The sequence below is a fragment of the Bombina bombina genome, chromosome 1 (assembly GCF_027579735.1).
Source record: "Bombina bombina isolate aBomBom1 chromosome 1, aBomBom1.pri, whole genome shotgun sequence".
Lineage (NCBI taxonomy): Eukaryota > Metazoa > Chordata > Amphibia > Anura > Bombinatoridae > Bombina > Bombina bombina.
In genome coordinates, this window is record NC_069499.1 from 1,001,538,728 (window position 1) to 1,001,564,912 (window position 26,185).

Here is a 26,185-nt window from a genome sequence, read left to right on the forward strand (position 1 = left end):
CTTATCCCCTCTCTTTTCTTGTGCCCTCTGGAATGCTCGCTCTGTCTGTAACAAACTTACAACTGTTCATGACCTGTTTGTTTCCAACACTTTCAACCATTTAGCAATTACTGAAGCCTGGCTATCTTCCTTTGACACTGCTTCTATTTCTGCTCTCACACATGGTGGTCTTCACTTTAGCCACACACCTAGGCCAGGTGAGAGACATGGTGGTGGTGTTGGCATCTTACTCTCCCCCTTCTGCTCCTATCAGTACCTATCTCCATTTCCATCTCTCTCATTTTCTTCCTTTGAAGTCCATTTCATTCGCTTGTTCTCCCCCCTCTCTCTCAGAGTGGCAATTATCTATCGCCCCCCTGGACCAACCTCCAAATTCCTTGACAACTTTTCTGCCTGGCTTCCTTACTTTCTCTCTACAAATACACCTACTCTAATTTTGGGGGACTTCAACATCCCCACTGACAACCCATCTGCCCCTGCTGCCTCTAAACTTCTCTCACTCACTAACTCCTTCGGCCTCTCACAATCCACCCTATTCCCTACTCCCTACCGTGATGGACACTCTATCGATCTGGTATTCTCCTATCTCTGCTCTCTCTCTGATTTTGCCTGTCGCCCATTTCCCATCTCAGACCACCATCTGCTCACATTTAATCTTAATATACAGGCTAAATCTACTTCTCCCCCTCGCCCCTGCACTGGTAGAAATTTGCACACTGTGGACCCTCCCCAAACCTTATTCAAATACACCTCCCCCACACTTCCACAATATCCTGCCCTGACCTTGCTATAACCCACTATTAAAACACTCTCTTCTCTGCACTTGACACTCTTGCTCCGCCTGACTTCGCAAAGCCCCACGTCGTCAGCTCCAGCCCTGGCACTCCCAGTAAACACGCCACCTACAAAAATGCTCCCGCACTGCTAAACGTGCCTGGAAGAAATCCTCCTCTGAACCTGATTTTATGCACTATAAGTTCTTACACCTCTGCCCTTCACTTAGCTAAGCAAACCTACTTATCTTATATCTACTCACTCCTCAAACCCTAAAAGACACTTCTCCATTTTCAACTCTCTCCTCTACCCGCCTGCACCCCCCCCCCCCTCATCTGCATTCAGTGCTCAAGACCTGGCTGACTACTTTTTCAATAAAACACTTACCATCCGAAGAAACATCCCAACACAAGCTTGCAATCTCCCAACTTTGCTCCCAGTGTCCTCCTCTGCCACTCTCTGCACCCTCCTCCCATCCACTGAGAGTGAAGTGGCTTCCCTATTGTCTTCCTCACATCTCACTACCTGCCCACTTGACCCTATTCCTTCACATCTAATACCTTCTCTGTCTCCCACCCTCACTCCGGCTCTTACTCACATATTCAACCTATCCCTTTCTACTGGCTCATTCCCTGTCTCCTTCAAACATGCAAAGGTCATCCCCATCATCAAAAAACACTGCCTTGACCCTAACTCTCCTGCAAACTATAGCCCCATATCACTGCTCCCGCTAGCTTCAAAAATCCTTAAAAAACTAGTTTTCAATCGTCTAACCCTCTTCCTGTCCTTCAACTCATTGCTCGACCCCCTGCAATCTGGCTTCCATCCCCAACACTCAACTGAGACTGTCCTCAGCAAGGTAACCAACAATCTCCTTTCTGCTAAAAACAAAGGCTACTACTCTATACTCATTTTACTTGACCTCTCTGCTGCCTTTGGCACTGTTGACATCCCCTTCTCCTATGGACTCTTAGCTCTCTTGGGCTCTGTGACACTGCCCTCTCCTGGATTCACTCTTATCTCTTTAACAGATCCTTCTCCATCTCTTTTGCTGGTGACTCCTCCTCTCTATTGCCTCTGTCTGTTGAATTACCTCAAGGCTCTGTCCTGGGTCCTCTACTCTTCTCTATTTACACTTCTTCACTGGGTAAACTTATCAACAGCTATGGCTTCAACTATCACCTCTATGCTGAAGATACCAAGATCTACCTTTCCACCCCTGCACTATCTCCTGTGAATTCTCACATCAGCGACTGCTTATCTGGCATTTCCTCCTGGATGGCCTCTTACCACCTAAAAATAAACATGTCCAAGACCGAACTACTTCTATTCCCCCCCCTAACTCTACTCCAGTTTCTAATTGTTCCATCACTGTTGATGGCACCACTCCACTATCTCCCCATCACCCCAAGTCTGCTGCCTTGGAGTCACATTTCACTTAAATCTGTCCTTCATTCCCCACATACAATTGCTCTCTTTGTCCTGCCGCAACCACCTACGCAATATCTCCAAAATTCCTCCGTTTCTGAGTGCTGAAACCACTAAACAGCTAATCCCCTCCCTGGTAATTTCCTGACTTGACTACTGTAATAACCTACTAACTGGCATCCCCCTCTCCCGCCTCTCTCCCCTTCAATACATCCTAAATGCATCTGCCAGGCTAATCCACCTCTCTCGATGCTCTGTTTCTGCTGCACCTCTTTGTGAGTCGCTTCACTGGCTCCCCATACACAGCAGAGTTAAATTCAAAATTCTCAACCTGACCAACAAAGCCCTCACCAATGCTGCCCCACCCTACCTGTCCTCACTCATCAACAAATATACTCCAGCCCGTCTCCTAGGATCCAACAATGACCTGCTCCTTGCATCCTCTACCATCACCTCCTCTCATGCTAGACTACAGGACTTCTCTCATGCGGCACCAACTCTCTGGAATGCACTTCCTCGAGCTGTCAGACTTTCACCTAACCTCTCCTTTAAACATTCCCTAAAGACCTTTTTTTTCAGGGAAACATCACCCGACTCATTAACAAATTAACTTTACTTACCTAACAGTTGCCTTCATCTATCTCCTCACTGATATCATTCTCACATTTGCAGTCCCCACCTCCTGTTTCATATCCTCCTACCCATCTAGATTGTAAGTTCCCATAGGAATAGGGCCCTCAATTCCCCCTGTATGTGTCTGTAAAATTGTGTCTTTTATTGTATTGTTTCTCTGTTGTACTTTTATCCTTGTACCCATGGGCAGTGCTGCGGAATTTATTTATTTATTTATAAAATATTTTACCAGGAAGGATACATTGATATTTCTCTTGTTTTCAAGTATGTCCTGGGTCCACAAAACATTGCATTGATACAATAGGGTACAATAAAATACAAAAACAATAATAATACACCATATATGCAAAAATTTAACATAGAACAGGTAGGAAATATATAATCAACCATGACAGGTGCATTCTGTTTTGAGATATGTAGAGAGGGATCTCTTAAAGGATATTAGGCTTGGGGAAGGTTTGAAAGTGTGTGGGAGGTCATTCCATAATTGTGGTGCTCTGTAGGAAAAGGAGGATCGAGCTGCTTTCTTTTTGTATTGAGGCAAGCTAAATAATGTTCTGGTATTGGATCCGAGGTAATAGGAGGTGGAAATAGCCGGGGAGAGCATTCTGCTCAGGTAGGGTGGGAGCTTCCCAGAAAGGCTCTTAAACACAAGGCAGGAAAGATGGAGGGTGCGTCTGGATTCCAGCGACAGCCAGTTTAGTTCTTTTAGCATGTCACAATGGTGGGTCCTGTAGTTACATTGTAGCACAAAGCGACAGAATGAGTTATACAATGTATTAAGTTTATTAAAGGGACACTCAGGTTAAATTAAATTTTCATGATTCAGATACAGCATGTAATTTTAAACAACTTTCCAATTTACTTCCATTAATAAAAATGTGCAGTGTCTTTTATATTTACAATTTTTGAGTCACCAGATCCTACTGAGCATGTGCAAGAATTCACAGACTATACGTATATGCATTTGTGATTGGCTGATTGCTATCACATGGTACAAGGGGAGTGGAAATATACATAACTTTGAAATTTGTTATAAAAAAATCTACTACTCATTTGAAGTTCAGACTAAGTGCTATTGCATTGTCTTGTTATCTTGCATTTGTTGATTATGCAAATCTAATGTGTTGACTGGTCCTTTAAGGTGAGTTTGCGGTGCAGGTGCATATACTACGTCCCCGTAATCCATAATAGGCATCAGCATTTGCTGTATAATCTTTTCCTTTACTGTAGGGCTGAGGTAGGATTTGTTTCTGTACAGGGCACCTAGTTTTGGATAAAGTTTGGATGCAAGTTTTTCTATGTGGAGGCCAAAAGATAGATTGGGGTCTAACAACGTACCCAAGTATTTGAAAGAGTGGACTGCAGTCAGTGTGCAATTGGATTTTGATTTGATGCGTAGATGGGAATTTTGTAATTTGTGTAATTTAGGTCCCGTTCCAAAGATCATTGTGACAGTTTTCTCAGTGTTTAGGAAGAGTTTGTTTTTTGAGATCCACTTTTCTACCTCTGTGAACTGGTCTTGGAGCACTGCTTCAAGCTGCGGCAGATTGGAATTGTTTGCAAAGATTACTGTGTCATCTGCATACATGTGTACAGTTGAGGATTTGCAGACATTAGGCAGATCATTTATAAATAATGTGAATAGTAGGGGGCCGAGAATGGAACCTTGGGGAACACCACACGTGACTGAGGGAGGGAGTCGCTGTCAGAAATGGAGACATAGTGTGATCGATCCGATACATATCATCGAAACCAGGTTAGTGGACGATCACCAATACCTGAGTTTTTTAGTTTGAGCAGTAGTATGTCTTGGTCTACTGTGTCAAAGGCCTTTGCAAAATCAAGGAAAATAGCTCCAGTTAGGTCTCCTTGTTCCATGCCAGTCTGGATATCGTTGCAAACTTTTAGGAGGGCAGTTGTAGTTGAGTGATTTGGGCAAAAACCTGATTGATCAGGGGTCAGATAGTTAGATTGTTGGTAGTACTCACATATACTTGCATATTGACGCATTTTTCTAAAATTTCTGATAATACTGGGAGCAATGATATAGGGCGATAGTTAGAAACCAAGGTTAACTCCCCACTTTTATGGATAGGCACTACTCTTGCAGTTTTCCAAAGTTTGGGCGTTTTATACATAAAGAATAATAATAATATGCAAAGAGGGCGGGGAGTAGTGGGTGTGGGTGGGATTAGACGTGGCGAGTAACATTTTGTCCTGGCTAGTAGCTTAGGTCTTTAAATTTTGAGCCCTGTGTATGTGTATATTTATATATTGCTTTTAGGAAACTTACATTTGTTCATAACAGAAAGGTTATGAACAAAATATCGGATAAAGGAAGAACTCTCTTAGTACTTATTCCAAATAAAGGCATATTAAGCAAAGTTAGAGGAATAGCATTTAGTTAATCTACTGGTTATTTTATTGTGTCATAAACAAATTTTAATACCCAGTGTCCCTTTGACTGTCATTTGCTAACTGAATAACAAGTAAGTAACTGTTCAAGATAAAACTATAATTAAACAAATGTATATTCAAGAGTCCTGAATTTGAGAAATACAAATTTAGATTTTACCACCTCAGCATGTTACTTCAAGTTTTTTTTATATATACACTATCTCAGTATGAATATTTATGTTTATTTCATTAAATTCCAGTAATTTAGTGCATTAATCCTAAGGATTACCATAATGTTTGAATTTAAATGCAAATAGACGATGTTTTGTATAAAATCTAGTTGAGTTTGCCAAACTAATTGGTGTTTCTTGACTAAAATAACTGTATCAAAGATATTCTTTTATGTCATGTTTATTTTCCTGAGGGGAGATTACAAAACACTGCACATCCTGCATAAGGAAGCAAGAGGTAATAGCATGAAATTTTGGTGTCTAAGCAAATTTTTTAATGCACAGTAACATCCAAATGAGGCACGGGATTTTGCAAGAACATTCCACTGGGCATTAGCTAAACAGGTGAATCTGAATCTTCCTTGGGCAGCAAGATGATCTCTTTCTTTGTCAGTTTCAGATAACATATCGCCATAGTCAGTTTCATTTATCCATCAACCTACCTTGTCTTTCTCTCTATCTTGAAATGTCTTTCTTTCTATTTTTATCACCATAACCTACTTTTTGCTTTTGTTTTTCTCTCCACATTCACTGTTGTACTTTTTATTTCCCAGTGCCTCTCTATACTGAATGTACATTCAGCTATATCCTTTGCACTATTTAGCTCTGTGAAGCCCCTAGAAAGAGATATCTCAGGAGGTCCGTCCACCCCACAAAGCAACACAATTTATTACTGTGTGGATAAAATGCAGCAATTTTTCTCTGCCCTGAATACTTTAACAACTATCCAGAGTACTTTTAACAACTAACCATCTGTGTAGTAATAAATGATTGTCTTGTTATTCCAACTGCATGTAACAGAGGCTTTGTGTACCGATGAGATAGGGAATTTAATAGCCAAGACTTACAGTATACAGGAGATATAGTGTCCGCAAATATACTGAAGAGTTTATGTTTAAAGGAGCAAGGGTTTTTAAACACAATACCACAATATTGCTAAGGTGTAAATCTCACACATACAGTATATCTATATGCTATAAGACCTTTTAAACAGAAAATGCTGGTAATCAAATATTAATTCATTTATTTAAAGCTACAAGGATGTCATGCTAGAGACACAAATTCTAATAATAAGACTAAAGTAAAACACCTCTCATAGGCTGCGCTCAACCTTTCAAGAGGTAAGAGATGCAGAAATAATTTTGTTTGCAACTAATACGTGCAAACTAATGCAGTAGGTTTTTCTTTTGTTATTTATACTGAAAAGTAAAGTGTTTCTTCACTGTAATAATTTATTTACCAACACCAATATGCTAGTGTTTGGTGACCATAACAAAATATTTCAAATGAAGACTACAGATAAGAAGAATATTAACAAACCCTGTGCTAATTTATTTATTAACAGTGACAGTGATAGAGTTAAAAGGTAATAATTAACTTATAATTACTACTAGACATGTGCGTCGCAAAAAAATTGTTTTGTTTCGTTTTCATTAGATAAATAATTATGTTTCGGCAAAATAGTTTAGTTAAGGTTTAAAAGAAAAATTGTTTCGGCAAATTAGTTAAGTTAATCGTTTTTTCGGATCCATTGTTTATTCATGTGCATTATTCTATTCGGAAGTTTAGAATAGAATAATGCATATGAATAAAGAATAGATCCGAAAAAACGAAACAATCCGAAAAAACAATTTAATTTAACATAACTAATTTGCCAGCGATTGCCGAAACAAAATTATCTAAAACCGCCACCACCCACATCGCGGACACTAAATAAAGCTATTAATCCCTAAACCACACATCCCTATACATCGCCAACTCTACCTAAACCTATTAACCCCTAAACCACACCCCCCCAACATCACCGACATTAACTAAGACTATTAACCCCTAAACCGCATCCCCCCACATCACCAACACTACCTAAACATATTAACCCCTAAACCACCCCCCTGCATTGCCAACACTAACTAAACCTATTAACCCCTAAACCACAGTTCCCCGACATCACTAACCCCTAAACCGCAGTTCCCAAACATCGCCTACACTAACTAAACCTATTAACCCCTAAACTGCTGTTCTCAAACATTGCCGGCACTAACTAAACCTATTAACCCCTAAACCACAGTTCCCCGACATTGCCAACACTAACTAAACCTATTAACCCCTAAACCGCCAGCCCCCACATTGCAACAACCTAAATTAAACTATATTAACCCCTAAACCTAAAATAATTAAAATAGACCTAAATTAAAGTTACAATTATTAACTAACTACCTATTTAAAAATAAATACAAAACTTACCTGTGAAATAAAAATAAAACCTAAGCTAGCTACAATATTACTATTTACTAACTACCTAGTTAAAATAAATACAAACTTACCTGTGAAATAAAAATAAAACCTAACGGATAGATTTAGAGTTCTGCGGCCAAAGGGGTGCGTTAGCTACGCGTGTATTTTTCCCCCCGCACCTTTTAAATACTGCTGGTATTTAGAGTTCACAGAAGGGCTGCGTTAGGCTCCAAAAAGGGAGCGTAGAGCATAATTTACCGCCACTGCAACTCTCAATACCAGCGGTGCTTACGGACGCGGCCAGCTTCAAAAACGTGCTCGTGCACGATTCCCCCATAGGAAACAACGGGGCCGTTTGAGCTGAAAAAAAACCTAACACCTGCAAAAAAGCAGCGTTCAGCTCCTAACGCAGCCCCATTGTTTCCTATGAGGAAACACTTCCTAAGTCTGCACCTAACACCCTAACATGTACCCCGAGTCTAAACACCCCTAACCTTACACTTATTAAACCCTAATCTGACGACCCCTGCATATTATTTTTAACCCCTAATCTGCCGCTCCGTACACCGCCGCAACCTACGTTATCCCTATGAACCCTTAATCTGCTGCCCCTAACCCCCGCCGACCCCTATATTATATTTATTACCCCCTAATCTGCACCCAACGTCGCCGCTACCTACCTACAATTATTAAGCCCTAATCTGCCGACCGGACCTCACCGCTACTATAATAAATGTATTAACCCCTAAAGCTAAGTCTAACCCTAAAACCCCCCCTAAGTTAAATATAATTGTTATCTAACGAAAAAAAATAGATCTTATTAAATAAATTATTCCTATTTAAAGCTAAATACTTACCTGTAAAATAAACCCTAATATAGCTACAATATAAATAATAATTATATTGTAGCTATTTTAGGATTAATATTTATTTTACAGGCAACTTTGTATTTATTTTAACCAGGTACAATAGCTATTAAATAGTTAATAACTATTTAATAGCTACCTAGTTAAAATAATTACAAAATTACCTGTAAAATAAATCCCTACTAAGTTACAATTAAACCTAACACTACCAATAAATTAATTAAATAAACTACCTACAATTACCTACAATTATGTCAACTAAACTAAATTACAAAAAACAAACAAACACTAAATTACCAAAAATAAAAAAAGATTACAAGAATTTTAAACTAATTACACCTACTCTAAGCCCCCTAAAAAAATAACAAAGCCCCCCAAAATAAAAAAATGCCCTACCCTATTCTAAAATAAAAATTGTAAAGCTCTTTTACCTTACTAGCCCTTAAAAGGGCCTTTTGCGGGGCATGCCCCAAAGAATTCTGCTCTTTTGCCTGTAAAAAAAAACATACAATACCCCTCCCCCAACATTACAACCCACCACCCACATACCCCTAATCTAACCCAAACCCCCCTTAAATAAACCTAACACTATCCCCCTGAAGATCTTCCTACCTTGAGTCGTCTTCACTCAGCCAAGCCGAATTCTTCATCCAAGAGGTCAATTATCCGGCTGAAGTCTTCATCCAAGCGGGGGCTGAAGAGGTCCATCATCCAGCTGAAGTCTTCATCCAAGCGGGGGCTGAAGAGGTCCATCATCAGGCTGAAGTCTTCATCCAAGCGGGGGCTGAAGAGGTCCATCATCCGGCTGAAGTCTTCTATCAAGCAGCATCTTCAATCTTCTTTCTTCTGGCTCCATCTTCATCCCGCCGACGCGGAACATTCTTCCTCCACAACTCCCAACGAATGAAGGTTCCTTTAAGGGACATCATCCAAGATGGCGTCCCTCGAATTCCGATTGGCTGATCAGCCAATCGGAATTAAGGTAGGAAAATTGATTGAATCAGCCAATCAATTTTCCTACCTTAATTCCGATTGGCTGATAGAATCCTATCAGCCAATTGGAATTCGAGGGACGCCATCTTGGATGACGCCCCTTAAAGGAACCTTCATTCATCGGGAGTTCGTCGTGGAGGAAGGATGTTCCGCGTCGGCGGGATGAAGATGGAGCCGGAAGAAAGAAGATTGAAGATGCCGCTTGATAGAAGACTTCAGCCGGATGATGGACCTCTTCAGCCCCCGCTTGGATGAAGACTTCAGCCGGATGATGGACTTCTTCAGCCCCCGCTTGGATGAAGACATCGCCCGGATTGGATGAAGAATTCGGCTCGGCTGAGTGAAGACGACTCAAGGTAGGAAGATCTTCAGGGGGGTAGTGTTAGGTTTATTTAAGGTGGGTTTGGGTTAAATTAGGGGTATGTGGGTGGTGGGTTGTAATGTTGGGGGGGCATTGTATGTTTTTTTTTTTTACAGGCAAAAGAGCAGAATTCTTTGGGGCTGGTAAGGTAAAAGAGCTTTACAATTTTTATTTTAGAATAGGGTAGGGCATTTTTTTATTTTGGGGGGCTTTGTTATTTTATTAGGGGGCTTAGAGTAGGTGTAATTAGCTTAAAATTGTTATAATATTTTTATGTTTGTAAATTATTTTTTTATTTTTTGTACTTTAGTTAGTGTATTTATTTGTATTTATTTGTAGGTATTTGTATTTAATTTATTTAATGATAGTGTAGTGTTAGGTTTAATTGTAACTTAGGTTAGGATTTATTTTACTGGTAATTTTGTATTTCTTTTAGCTAGGTAGTTATTAACTAGTTAATAACTATTTAATAGCTATTGTACCTAGTTAAAATAAATACAAAGTTGCCTGTAAAATAAATATTAATCCTAAAATAGCTACAATATAATTATTATTTATATTGTAGCTATATTAGGGTTTATTTTGCAGGTAAGTATTTAGCTTTAAATAGGAATAATTTATTTAATAAGATTTATTTTATTTCGTTAGATAAAAAGTATATTTAACTTAGGGGGGTGTTAGGGTTAGACTTAGCTTTAGGGGTTAATACATTTATTATAGTAGTGGTGAGGTCCGGTCGGCAGATTAGGGGTTAATAATTGTAGGTAGGTAGCAGCGACATGGGGGGGGGCAGATTAGGGGTTAATAAATATTATGTAGGTGTCGGCGGTGTTAGGGGCAGCAGATTAGGGGTACATAGGGATAATGTAGGTGGCAGCAGTGTGCGGTCGGCAGATTAGGGGTTAAAAAAAATTAATAGAGAGGCGGCGATGTGGGGGGGCCTCGGTTTAGGGGTACATAGGTAGTTTATGGGTGTTAGTGTACTTTAGAGCACAGTAGTTAAGAGCTTTATGAACCGGCGTTAGCCCAGAAAGCTCTTAACTCCTGGCTTTTCTCTGCGGCTGGAATCTTGCCGTTAGAGTTCTAATGCTCACTTCAGCCAAGACTCTAAATACCAGCGTTAGAAAGATCCCATTGAAAAGATAGGATACGCAATTGGCGTAGGGGGATCTACGGTATGGAAAAGTCGCGGCTGGAAAGTGAGCGTTAGACCCTTTCCTGCCTGACTCTAAATACCAGCGAGCGGTAAAAAACAGCGTTAGGACCCCCTAACGCTGGTTTTGACGGCTAACGCAGAACTCTAAACCTAGGCGTTTGCTTACACTAATAAAACCTAACATTACTACAAAATAAAAAACAACATAAGCATTAATAAAAAATTAAAACTACAATTACAAAAAATAATAAATACTAAAATTACAAAAAAAAACTACCATTGCAAAAAATAACAAACGAAATTATCCAAAACAATAAAAATTATTCCTATTCTAATACCTTGTTTTTTTAAAAAAAAAAAACACCCCAAAGTAAAAAAAAACCTAATCTATAATAAACTACCAAGGCCCCCAATATTAAAGGGGAACCTTGCATTGAATCCTCAGTGTGTGGCGGACGATCGCATGAAGAGGACCTCCACGTCAAACTTATGGACCTCCGCCTCCGCACATTTACCGCTCCGCCTCCGCAGGGATGAGGAAGATGTAAGTCTTGCGATGGATGAAGATGGAGCCACCTGGATGAAGATGCTTCACCGCTGGGATGAAGATCTTCTGCTGTACTTCAGCAACTGTGAGTACCGATTTTGGGGTTAGTGTTAGTTATTTTTTTGGCGTTTTTTTTTTTTTTTTTTTTTTTTTTTTAGATTAGGGTTTTGGGCCGAAAAAGAGCTGAATGCCCTTTTATGGGCAGTAAAAGAGCGGAATGCCCAAACAAATGCCCTTTTCAGGGCAATGGGTAGATTATTTTTGTTTTTGTTTTGTGGGTTTGGGGGGTGGGGGTTTGTAATGTTAGGGGGTGTTTGTTTTTATTTGTTTGCAAAAGAGCAGTTTAACTTTAGGGCAATGCCCTACAAAAGACCCTTTTGATGTCCCTTGGTAGTTTATTATAGATTAGGTTTTTTTATGTTGGGGTGGGGTTTGGTTTTGTTTTTTAATGGGGTATTAGAATAGGAATAATTTTTATTATTTTGGATAATTTTGTTATTTTTCGTAATGGTAGTTTTTTTATTTTTTGTAATTTTAGTGTTTATTCTTTTTTGTAATTGTAGTTTTACATTTTTTTGTAATGTTAGGATTTATTAGTTTAAGCTTAGGTTTTATTTCACAGGTAAGTTGTATTTATTTTAACTAGGTAGTTAGTAAATAGTTATATTGTGGCTAGCTTAGGTTTTATTTTTATTTCACAGGTAAGTTTGTATTTATTTTTAAATAGGTAGTTAGCTAATAATTGTAACTTTAATTTAGGTCTATTTTAATTATGTTAAAGTTAGGGGGTGTTAGGTTTAGGGGTTAATATAGTTTAATTTAGGTTGTTGCGATGTGGGGGTCGGCGGTTTAGGGGTTAATAGGTTTAGTTAGTGTCAGCGATGTCAGGCAACTGGGGTTTAGGGGTTAATAGGTTTAGTTAGTTTTGGCGATGTTTGGGAACTGCGGTTTAGGGGTTAATAGGTTTAGTGTCAGCAATGTCGGGGAACTGTGGTTTAGGGGTTAATAGCTTTATTTAGTGATTTACTTAGTGTCGGCGATGTCGGGGAACTGGCACTGCGGTTTAGATTAGAACAATGAAAAATTCCAAATATGTATAATGGATCCGAAAATTCAGAAACTGATTTATTCATTTTTGGAATTTTTTGGAATTTTCCGATTCGGAAATTCAGATACATTCGAATCTCCGAATCGGTCAAAATTCGGCAAAAAACTTAATTCAGCCGAAACAAAAACACACATGTCTAATGACTACATTACTGTAGAATCTGCTCATCACTGTATAGTGTCCCCTCTAAAAACCTGAATATAAAGGCACAATCTTATACAATTTTGCGAGGTAGTGGGTTCACACTTTACAGTTTCAATATTAAAATCCAGTATAAGACAATAGGAACCTTGTTCTCATGCCATCAGACACAGCATGAGAACTAGCGCAGCGAAGAGGGTAAGTCGTGCAGTGCTGGGCAGCAGTTTGTAAATATATATCTATATGAATATATACATATATATTTATACACAGTCCTCATAGACCGCAATGTAAAGGCACTTTTCAGTCCCATTTTTTTTTCTTACACACTGCAAACTGTTTTTTCAGAATATTCTTTATTTTGGGGGCAATTGGGGGTTATTTTGAAAATTAACCAGAGGTCTGACCTCTGAAACGGCTGGTTATTTATCGCACAACCGTAAATGGGCACAATTTAAAGGCAATCTTCAGTGCCATTTTTTTTCTAACACCCCACTCCCACCAACTTTAAAGTCCCAAACCTGCCTAGTGAAGTTGTTTTTAATTTAAAAAAGGTACATTTAAAAAAAAACAACCTACAATGCCCTCTATTTTGAGGGGATTTGGAGCTCACGGTACCAATAACGAGCCACTTGTAATGGCTGGTTAATTATTGCACTCTCACAAATGGGCAAATTTGCCTGTTTGTGGGGGCACAATAATTTAGTGCTCCACTTGTAATCTAGCCCTCTGAGTGAATGTAAAGGGCCTCCTATATCTCAATTAATTACTTATACGGAGCAGAAAGAAGGGGGGCAGACAACGGGATCAAATCACTTCTGTTTATGTTTGTTAATGTCAGCCAAAGAGGTACAGCAATTTAATTTTATGTTACTGGCAGACAAGGGGGAAAATAACTGCTCAGTTGTGAAAAAGATGCTTGGTGGTGGGATCAAGAGTGGGGATTTAAGGTAGAGCTTTTGGGGGACATTATGTGACCCCATCTACCATTGTCCAGAGTTGCCCACAGATTGTCTAGTATTTTTGTGGAGGGCAGCTGGCAACCCTAGTTATATAGGGTGTTACTGGGTCCCAAAAGTATTTGAAAAGTGAGTTATTGCAGGGTTTTCTAAAACATTTAAATGACTTCAGATATAATAATCATGTGAAAAGCAATGCAAGGCTATTTTATTCAACTTTTTCTGCAAATGCAAGAAGGTACAACATGGCCAAAAATAAACTGAAGAGCTTCCTGGTTAAAATACTTATTGGAAAATGTTGGGATAGAAACATAGGCCTAGATTTGGAGTTTGACGTTAGCCGTGAAAACCAGCGTTAGAGGCTCCTAACGCTGGTTTTAGGCTAACTCCGGTATTTGGAGTCACTCAAAATAGGGTCTAACGCTCACTTTTCAGCCGCAACTTTTCCATACCGCAGATCCCCTTACGTAAATTGCGTATCCTATCTTTTCAATGGGATCTTTCTAACTCCGGTATTTAGAGTCGTGGCTGAAGTGAGCGTTAGATATCTAACGACAAAACTCCAGCCGCAGGAAAAAAGTCAGTAGTTAAGAGATTTCTGGGCTAACGGCGGTTCATAAAGCTCTTAACTACTGTACTCTAAAGTACACTAACACCCATAAACTACCTATGTACCCCTAAACCGAGGTCCCCCCACATCGCCGACACTCGAATACATTTTTTTAACCCCTAATCTGCCGACCGCCACCTACGTTATACTTATGTACCCCTAATCTGCTGCCCCTAACACCGCCGACCCCTGTATTATATTTATTAACCCCTAATCTGCCCCCCACAACGTCGCCTCCACCTGCCTACACTTATTAACCCCTAATCTGCCGAGCTAACCCTATAATAAATAGTATTAACCCCTAATCTGCCCTCCCTAACATCGCCGACACCTAACTTCAAACATTAACCCCTAATCTGCCGACCGGAGCTCACCGCTACTATAATAAATGTATTAACCCCTAAAGCTAAGTCTAACCCTAACACTAACACCCCCCTAAGTTAAATATAATTAATAGAATGCGAGCTCAATCTGATTGGCCGATCGAATCAGCCAATCGGATTGAACTTGATTCTGATTGGCTGATTCCATCAGCCAATCAGAATATTCCTACCTTAATTCCGATTGGCTGATAGAATTCTATCAGCCAATCGGAATTCGAGGGACGCCATCTTGGATGACGTCCCTTAAAGGAACTGTCATTCGGCTAGTAGGCATCGGGAGAAGAGGATGTTCCGCGTCGGAGGTCTGCAAGATAGATACGGAAGAAAGAAGATTGAAGATGCCGTTGATAGAAGACTTCATCCGGATCATGGACCTCTTCAGCTCCCGCTTGGATGAAGACTTCAGCCGGATCATGGACATCTTCAGCCCCCCGCTTGGGCTTGGATCAGGACATCGGAGGAGCTCTTCAGGACGGATCGGTGAACCTGGTAGGGTGAAGACAAGGTAGGAAGATCTTCAGGAGCTTAGTGTTAGGTTTATTTAAGGGGGGTTTGGGTTAGATTAGGGGTATGTGGGTGGTGGGTTGTAATGTTGGGGGGGGGTATTGTATGTTTTTTTTTACAGGCAAAAGAGCTGAATTTCTTGGGGCATGCCCCGCAAAGGGCCCTGTTCAGGGCTGGTAAGGTAAAAGAGCTTTGAAATGTAGTAATTTAGAATAGGGTAGGGCATTTTGTTATTTTGGGGGTCTTTGTTATTTTATTAGGGGGCTTAGAGTAGGTGTAATTAGTTTAAAATTGTTGTAATATTTTTCTTATGTTTGTAAATATTTTTTTATTTTTTGTAACTTAGTTCTTTTTTATTTTTTGTACTTTAGTTAGTTTATTTCATTGTAGTTATTTGTAGGAATTGTATTTAATTTATTTATTGATAGTGTAGTGTTAGGTTTAATTGTAGGTAATTGTAGGTATTTTATTTAATTAATTTAATGATAGTATAGTGTTAGGTTTAATTGTAACTTAGGTTAGGATTTATTTTACAGGTAATTTTGTAATTATTTTAACTAGGTAACTATTAAATAGTTATTAACTATTTAATAGCTATCGTACCGGGTTAAAATAATTACAAAGTTACCTGTAAAATAAATATAAATCCTAAAATAGCTACAATGTAATTATAATTTATATTGTAGCTATATTAGGATTTATTTTACAGGTAAGTATTTAGCTTTAAATAGGAATAATTTATTTAATAAGAGTTAATTAATTTCGTTAGATAAAAATTATATTTAACTTAGGGGGGTGTTAGTTTTAGGGTTAGACTTAGCTTTAGGGGTTAATACATTTATTATAGTAGCGGTGAGCTCCGGTCGGCAGATTAGGGGTTAATGTTTGAAGTTAGGTGTCGGCGATGTTAGGGAGGGCAGATTAGGGGTTAATACTATTTATTATAGGGTTAGTGCGGCGGATTAGGGGTTAATAACTTTATTATAGTAGCGCTCAGGTCCGCTCGGCAGATTAGGGGTTAATAAGTGTAGTTAGGTGGAGGCGACGTTGTGGGGGGCAGATTAGGGGTTAATAAATATAATATAGGGGTCGGCGGTGTTAGGGGCAGCAGATTAGGGGTACATAAGGATAATGTAAGTAGCGGCGGTTTACGGAGCGGCAGATTAGGGGTTAAAAATAATATGCAGGGGTCAGCGATAGCGGGGGCGGCAGATAAGGGGTTAATAAGTGTAAGGTTAGGGGTGTTTAGACTCGGGGTACATGTTAGGGTGTTAGGTGCAGACGTAGGAAGTGTTTCCCCATAGCAAACAATGGGGCTGCGTTAAGAGCTGAACGAGGCTTTTTTGCAGGCGTTAGGTTTTTTTTCAGCTCAAACAGCCCCATTGTTTCCTATGGGGGAATCGTGCACGAGCACGTTTTTGAGGCTGGCCGCTTGCGTAAGCAACTCTGGTATCGAGAGTTGAAGCTGCGTTAAAAATGCTCTACGCTCCTTTTTTGGAGCCTAACGCAGCCTTTTTGTGGACTATCAATACCAGAGTTATTTTTATGGTGCGGCCAGAAAAAAGCCGGCGTTAGCTACGCGGGTCGTTACCGACATAACTCCAAATCTAGGCCATAGACTTTGATGTTTAGAGAAGGTAAATTGATACTGGAATCATAAAATGTTTGATGGCTGTTATAAAATAATGACACACATAGTTTATCATGTACCCTATACAAAAGGACACTTATGATCGGCTAACAAAAAAAAATAATGATTCATATTGTTAAAGGGACAGTCAACACCAGAATTTTTGTTGTTTAAAAAGAAAGATAATCCCTTTATTACCCATTCCCTAGTTTTGCATATCCAACACAGTTATAATAATACATGTTTTACCTCTGTAATTATCTTGTATCTAAGCCTCTGCTGACTGCCCCCTTATTTCAGTTCTTTTGACAGACATGCAGTTTAGCCAATCAGTGCTCACTCCTAGGTCACTTTATGTGCATGAGCTCAATGTTATCTATATGAAACATGTGAACTAATGCCCTCTAGTGGTCAAAATGTATTAAGATTAGAGACAGTCTTCAAGGTCTAAGAAATTAGCATATGAACCTCCTAGGTTTAGCTTTCAACTAAGAATACCAAGAGAACAAAGCAAAATTGGTGATAAAAGTAAATTGGGAAGTTGTTTAAAATTGCATGCCCAATTTAAATCATGAAAGTTTTTTTGTGGACTTGACTGTCCCTTTAAATGGTGGAAAAAGTGATTAGTTAGAGCAGCATACACATTTATTTATAGTGAGTCCTATCTCACCATAATTAACCCCTTAGTGACCAGAGCACTTTTCCATTTTCTGTCCGTTTGGGACCAAGGCTATTTTTACATTTTTGCGGTGTTTGTGTTTAGCTGTAATTTTCTTCTTACTCATTTACTGTACCCACACATATTATATACCGTTTTTCTCGCCATTAAATGGACTTTCTAAAGATACCATTATTTTCATCATATCTTATAATTTACTATAAAAAAAATGATAAAATATGAGGAAAAATGGAAAAAAAACACACTTTTTCTAACTTTGACCCCCAAAATCTGTTACATATCTAAAACCACCAAAAAACACCCATGCTAAATAGTTTCTAAATTTTGTCCTGAGTTTAGAAATACCCAATGTTTACATGTTCTTTGCTTTTTTTGCAAGTTATAGGGCCATAAATACAAGTAGCACTTTGCTATTTCCAAACCATTTTTTTCCAAAATTAGCGCTAGTCACATTAGAACACTGATATCTTTCAGGAATACCTGAATATCCCTTGACATTTATATATTTTTTTTTAGTAGACATCCCAAAGTATTGATCTAGGCCAATTTTGGTATATTTCATGCCACCATTTCACCGCCAAATGCGATCAAATACAAAAAATTGTTCACTTTTTCACAAATTTTTTCACAAACTTTAGGTTTCTCACTGAAATTATTTACAAACAACTTGTGCAATTATGGCATAAATGGTTGTAAATTCTTCTCTGGGATCCCCTTTGTTCAGAAATAGCACACATATATGGCTTTGGCGTTGCTTTTTGGTAATTAGAAGGCCGCTAAATGCCACTGCGCACCACAAGTGTATCATGCCCAGCAGTTAAGGGGTTAATTAGGGAGCTTTTAGGGAGCTTGTAGGGTTAATTTTAGCTTTAGTGTAGTGTAGTAGACAACCCCAAGTATTGATCTAGGCACATTTTGGTATATTTCATGCCACCATTTCACCGCCAAATGCGATCAAATTAAAAAAAACGTAAAATTTTTCACAATTTTAGGTTTCTCACTGAAATCATTTACAAACAGCTTGTACAATTATGGCACAAATGGTTGTAAATGCTTGTCTGGGATCCCCTTTGTTCAGAAATAGCAGACATATATGACTTTGGCGTTGCTTTCTGGTAATTAGAAGGCCACTAAATCCTGTTGCGCCTCACACGTGTATTATGGCTAGCAGTGAAAGGGTTAATTAGGGAGTTTGTAGTGAGCTTGCAGGGTTAATTTTAGCTTTAGTGTAGAGATCAGCCTCCCATCTGACACATCCCACCCCCTGATCCCTCCCAAACAGCTCCCTTCCCTCCCCCACCCCACAATTGTCCCCGCCATCTTAAGTACTGGCAGAAAGTCTGCCAGTACTAAAATAAAAGGGTTTTAAAAAAAAAATGAATTTTTTTTTTAGCATATTTACATATGCTACTGTGTAGGATCCCCCCCTTAGCCCCCAACCTCCCTGATCCCCCCCAAAACTGCTCTCTAACCCTCCCCTCTGCCTTATTGGGGGCCATCTTGGGTACTGGCAGCTGTCTGCCAGTACCCAGTTTACAATAAAAAGTGGTTTTTTTTCTCTTTGTTTTTTTTTTTCTGTAGTGTAGCTTCCCCCCCCCCCCCCCACCCACAGACAAACCCCCACCACTTTGCTGATTATTTTATTTTTCGATTTACTTAATCTTTTTTATTTGCACATTTTCTGCAGTGTAGCGGTTCCCACCCGCTCCCTCCCCGTGCACGCGCCCGCCCCCACCCTCCCGTGCACGCGCGCGCACCCGTGCGCGCCCCCAGCCACCCCCGCCCACGATCCCGCCCCCCTTCACTTCCACAGGGCCATCGATGGCCGCCACCCGCCTCCCGGTCCGGCTCCCACCCACCAACTCAGGTAGCCACCGATCTCCGGTGCAGAAAGGGCCACAGAGTGGCTCTCTCTGCACCGGATTACTTAAAAAGGTTATTGCAGGATGCCTCCATATCGAGGCATCACTGCAATAACCGGAAAGCAGCTGGAAGCGAGCAGGATCGCTTCCAGCTGCTTTCCACACTGAGGACGTGCAGGGTACGTTCTCAGGCATTAACTGCCTTTTTTCTGAGGACGTACCCTGCACGTCCTCAGTCGTTAAGGGGTTAAGGGAGATAAGATAAAGTTTACTCACTATGGCTTTCAAAAGTAGGTTTACATATCATTCATAAAGTTTAAAATATTTATTTTGTATGTAGGCATTTTGCAATGCAGTGCTTAAAGGACCACTAAATATAGTAGAATTAAATAGTTGAAAAATACACATAAAAGAACAATGTAATAGCACTTACTTTGAATTTAAAAAGAGCAGTCGAATATTTTCTATCTAATTTCAAAGTTGTTGCAAATTTCCCTGTCCCTGCATCATGCGACAGCCATAAACCAATCACAAAATGCATATACGTATACACTGTGCCTATTTGAACATGGTCAGTATTATTATTATGATCATCATCAGTTATCTGTAGAGCCCAGGCTGGCTCAAGATATTGTGCCGTCTGGGTCTGAGAATGCAATGACGCCCCCCACCAAGTAGCAACATTACTGATTAGCATATCAACCTACTAGTCTGGCCACTGACCTTACTAATCCTGCCTACCTGCATGTAACCAATGCTTATGTACAATTGCACAATTACTGGGAAGGAAGTTAGGGAAGAGATGCACTAGTCCCACCTTGAATGCGCCCCTAAACAGTTTTGTCTTTGTGCAGGATGAGGTTATACTCCTGGGAGCCTGCAACTTCTCGAGACAGAGGACAGGAGTGGTCTGGGTCTGACAGTGACTGACTTACTGAAGTTCTGCCTCTTGTCAAGTGCTGCCTGGGTCCATTGGAGCCACTCGGTCCCATGATTGAGCTGGCCCACTCAGCGCCAACAGCTTCCGCAGCTCTAAGAGCTGGAGCCTCAGAAAGCATAAATATTTAAAAAAAAAAAAAGTGCACGTTTTGATAATGTAAGCATCTTGGGTATTTTTTTTAAATTAAAATATTTTATCTGAATCATGAAACCTTAATTTTGACTTTAGTGTCCCTTTAATTACCTATGCAGACTTTAATGACCCCTCAATTCAGTGACTGCAAACGCCTAAACATGGATTAAGCACAGAGATATAAAATGGATCAGCAATGAACAGGTTAAACCTTTTAAGTGCTAGGATTAGACCCCTCTGCTACTCCTAGGCAGCTTTGTGGTTTGTCTGATGGGAAATATATCTCTCCCTTTTGTTTCTTCCTATCTAACATAGGCTCAGAAATGATTGCTATGGATATCTCCCAAATATCAAATAATGACAGGCATCCAGATCCTAGAATACTAAGAGTAATATTATTATATTATAGTAATTTAAACTTACCATTCTTGTCTGCTCGCCGGAATATCTGCAAAGAAAAGAAAATGGGTATATCATTTCTATTTTTAAACATGATCCAAGATTAAAATGCAATGGGACACTGCAATTAATATATTTTGGTGTCATTTATACATATACACACTCTCCAATCATGCCCTTCTTGTGAACACTGTTTTTTCCTTAATAATTGTATTGATTTACAACAATGTTAATAATATATTAAACATCTATGCAGATAACAACTGCTAACAATTTCCAACTGCTGATTTAAATAATGGATTGCAAGATAATAAAAAGTGCAAATTTAAAAGAATCAGCTGGCATACATTAATAATTACCAGATAAATAATATTAGGACATAGAGGCCTATTTAACAAAGGTCTGTCGGACCTGATACGACAGTGCGGATCAGGTCCGAAAGACATCGCTGAATGCGGAGAGCAATACGCTCTCTGTATTCAGCATTGCACCAGCTTGTGAGCTGCTGGTGCAACGCTGCCCCCTGCAGACTCGTGGCCAATCGGCCGCCAGCAGAGAGGTGTCAAACAACCCGATCATACTCGATTGCGTTAAATTGTGGCGATCTCTGTCTGCCTCATCAGAGCAGGCGGACAGGTTATGAAGCAGCAGTCTTTAGACCGCTGCTCCATAACTTGCGTTTCTGGCGAGTCTGAAGACTCGCCAGAAACACGGGCCCTCAAGCTCCATTCGGAGCCTGATAAATGGGCCTCAGTCTAATTCCACGTACATATTTAAAAATACAAAAAATATATAAATATATATTGTGTTTCCCAGGGCAACTTCAATGCCAGTAGTGGAGCTATTGACCCCTTTTGCAAGCATTAAAATAAGTTTAACAGATTACAATAGCAAAGATGATGTGAACTTTAATCTATTTATTATATTTATTATATAACCCATTACATTTATTCTGTTTCTCTTTGCCCTCTGCTCTTATCCTCTTATTGTTCATCTATTGTTTCATGCTATTCTCTCCCTCTCTCACACAGTCTATCCTTTCATCATTCCATCTGTTCTATCCTACGTTGTGACTGTAGCACTCTTGGATGTTAAATACATTTAGATCTTCACATTACACTAATTTGTATGTACAATTCTATATTGTACTGCAGAGTTTACAACAATAATACAAAGCAAAAAATAAAAAATGATCCTGCAATTCATTAACATAAAGAGACAAAAAGCTTATGCCAAAGAGCTTATATCATCAAGTGTGCACTATGGGACACCAGCTTGAGAGTTACAGTAATAATATCTACTCATTATTTTTCAGGGATTGAGGGTAAATTTAATTAAACAGGTTTGTATATATATATTTTTGTAAGCTGATAAAAAAATAACGTAGGCAAGCCCTTGTTTTGTTTTTATTTGTTTATACATGATTGTTTATTTGGGCATATGTGTGTGTGTGTATATATATATATATATATATATATATATATAGAGAGAGAGAGAGAGAGAGAGAGAGAGAGAGAGAGAGAGAGAGAGAGAGAGAGAGAGAGAGAGAGAGAGAGAGAGAGAGAGAGAGATAGATAGATAGATAGATAGATAGATAGATAGATAGATAGATAGATAGATAGATTTCTTCACTACTACTTTGGTGTTATCACATATCACACTATTTAATAGTTATTATTCCTCTACATTTATTATAAGAATTGATTTGTACTCACATCTCGGAATATAGACAAGTCTTGGCTGGAGATCTGTTGGGCAACACTATGGTTCCTGCCCTCCTGGGAGTGTTTAGCAGATAGAAGGCACATGGTGATTAGCTCAGCACAAGACATCATAGTGCAGCTGAGATCCAGGTGAACTGCAGACAGGTGCGATCAGGATTAAAGCTTAGGATGCCGGACAGATATAGATGGAGTATCAGGATTCACAGCAAAAGTAGTAGCAAGGTTCAAAAACCCAGGGATAGACAGATAAAGATGCAAGTCACAGATAGATGCAGTCTTGGGATTTACAGAAGAGATTAGTGTAGTGATCAGGTTGTCAGGCATAAACAGATGCAGGCTTCAGAGCATAGGTTAGGGATAGGTGCAGGGCTCTGGTGTCAAGATAGATACAGGTATAGAACACAAGATTACAGACAGCTGCAGGGCTCACTATGCAGTAGTAAAGCAGCAGCAGAAGTCAGCAGCAGCTCAGAGGACGACAACTGAAATCAAGTGAAGTACTGATCACAAATGACAATTCTGTAATGAAAAACTGAGATACCAAAGCAAAGGAGGCTGTGCTGAGGCAGTTCCTATTCTTAGGATCCAGTGCTAAGAGCAGGTGCTATTGTGCTCATACTGCAGTGTTACACAGTTTGCTAAAAGATTGCTTTAGACGCTGTGTTCCAAGAGACTTATCTCCTCCTCCTCCAATCTCATTGGTCTCCTTATTGCCTGAATAACCAACTGCTATAAACACAAACTGATGTTTAACCACATCTAACTGGAGCATCAAACATATATATATATATATATATATATATATATATATATATATATATATATATATATATATATATATATATATACACACACACACACACAGCAGAGCATGCTAACATACACAATATATACAATAGATGTTGAGAATCATATGCCCTCTTAAATTGCTTTAATTCCTCTCTGACTTATTTTCTGCCTGTAACTGACACTTATATCATTATATATCATTATATCCTGGGTTTTTGCTTCAAATAGAGACATTGATTTTGGTGACATAACAAATCAATAGAATATTTGGTCTAGACTTTCACAAACCTACCAGAAATGTAGCCTTGATTACTATACATACATCTTATTGATCTAGTCACTGTTGTTTCTTTTGGTAGCTTTGCTATAAATTCACAATCTAGCAGCCAATTACATTCACTAACAGCAGCAGCTACTGTGAGATAAACATCAGCAATTAATATGCTATTCTTTGTATCCTATTCACAGAAAACAGAAATCTCTTATGGCCTAGAGAATATCATTTGAATTAATATAATATTGTATTGCTAGAAGCTGAGAGGCCTCTCAAATGAAGGGCTGTAGTCTGGATTAAACCAAAGCAAAAACTGCTGGTGGGATAAAACTGTAGGAAAGTAAAGGTGTTTACCAAGATAACTTGTCGTATTGTTTATAAAGTTAGGGACAGATTAATCCATTAGAACAACTGTGTCAAACACCATCCAATCTTAAACCCAGGCTCTGTCCTCCCCTTTCCGTTTCAAGAAACATTAAACTGAAAATGTAACTCCCCATAAAGAGCTAGATTAGTGAGTAGCGCTCTAACTGTTGCTCACGAGTGATAAGGGAGTGATAAGGAGTATTTAGCTCTTTGCATGCATTGGAAATAGCCTGCATATTATGAGTTGAAAGTAAACGTGTTTCCTTGAGCACAATCAAATTTAACGTGCATCAGGTTAGCGTGACTTTAGAGTTCTGGTTAGCTGCTACGTGAGGCAAAAAAGCTGCATAAAAAATACATTAACAGTACAGTTACACTCATAATAACACTGTCTGATAAAAAATATTTTAAAAATATATTGCATTAAAAAGTTATAAGGGCTCAAAACCAAGCTTAATAAATGTCTTACGTCTAGATTTAGAGTTCTGCGTTAGCCGTCCAAACCAGCGTTAGGGGTTCCTAACGCTGGTTTTTACCGCCCGCTGGTATTTAGAGTCAGTCAGGAAAGGGTCTAACGCTCACTTTCCAGCCGCGACTTTTCCATACCGCAGATCCCCTTACGCCAATTGCGTATCCTATCTTTTCAATGGGATCTTTCTAACGCCGGTATTTAGAGTCTTGGCTGAAGTGAGCATTAGAAATCTAACGACCAAACTCCAGCCGCAGAAAACAGCCAGGAGTTAAGAGCTTTCTGGGCTAACGCCGGTTCATAAAGCTCTTAACTACTGTGCTCTAAATCAGTGATTTTTAACCTTTTTTTTGCAGTGGCACACTTTTTTACATTAAAAAATCCTGTGGCACACCACCATCCCAAAATTTTAAAAAAATCACACATTGTAGCCTAATACAGCATATATATATATACACATACACACAAACACACACATACTGTATGTATTGTGCTGTTATGCCATGCCTCCTACAAACTACACTTGCACTGGGAGTAAAAAACAAGCAAAGTTTAAAAAATATGTTACACTGTTGTCAGTCTGCTGTGGCACACCTGAGGATCTCTCACGGCACACTAGTGTGCCACGGCACACTGGTTGAAAAACACTGCTCTAAATACACTAACACCCATAAACTACCTATGTACCCCTAAACCGAGGCCCCCCCACATCGCCGCCACTCTATTAAATTTTTTTAACCCCTAATCTGCCGACCGCACACCGCCGCAACCTACATTATCCCTATGTACCCCTAATCTGCTGCCCCTACATAATATTTATTACCCCCTAATCTGCCCCCCCAACGTCGCCGCTACCTACAATTATTAACCCCTAATCTGCCGACCGGACCTCACCACTACTATAATAAATGTATTAAACCCTAATCCGCCTCACTCCCGCCTCAAAAACCCTATAATAAATAGTATTAACCCCTAATCTGCCCTCCCTAACATCGCCGACACCTAACTTCAAGTATTAACCCCTAATCTGCCGACCGGACCTCGCCGCTACTCTAATAAATGTATTAACGCCTAAAGCTAAGTCTAACCCTAACCCTAACACCCCCCTAAATTAAATTTAATTTAAATCTAACGAAATAAAATAAATCTTATTAAATAAATTAATCCTATTTAAACCTAAATACTTACCTGTAAAATAAACCCTAATATAGCTACAATATAAATAATAATTATATTGTAGCTATTTTAGGATTTATATTTATTTTACAGGCAACTTTGTATTTATTTTAACCAGGTACAATAGCTATTAAATAGTTAATAACTATTTAATAGCTACCTAGTTAAAATAATTACAAAATCACCTGTAAAATAAATCCTAACCTAAGTTACAATTAAACCTAACACTACATTTATTAGAGTAGCGGCGAGGTCCGGTCGGCAGATTAGGGGTTAATAATTGTAGGTAGGTGGCGGCGACATTGGGGGCGGCAGATTAGGGGTTAATAAATATAATATAGGGGTCGGCGGTGTTAGGGGCAGCAGATTAGGGGTACATAGGGATAATGTAGGTTGCGGCGGTGTACGAAGCGGCAG

The 26,185-nt window shown here is 39.2% G+C and overlaps 1 protein-coding gene across 1 annotated transcript in view; it reads right to left on the reverse strand.

Moving 5' to 3' along the window:
* NECAB3 (N-terminal EF-hand calcium binding protein 3) overlaps positions 1 to 22,805 on the reverse strand; it is a 386,730-nt gene extending 363,925 nt beyond the window's left edge. Inside the window, exons 1-2 of the mRNA XM_053712842.1 lie at positions 22,686 to 22,805; positions 20,995 to 21,019 (exon numbers count right to left, since the gene is read on the reverse strand). Of these exons, the coding sequence (XP_053568817.1) occupies positions 20,995 to 21,019; positions 22,686 to 22,805 (145 nt within the window). The remainder of the gene's footprint in view (positions 1 to 20,994; positions 21,020 to 22,685) is intronic.
* Positions 22,806 to 26,185: the final 3,380 nt, after the last annotated feature.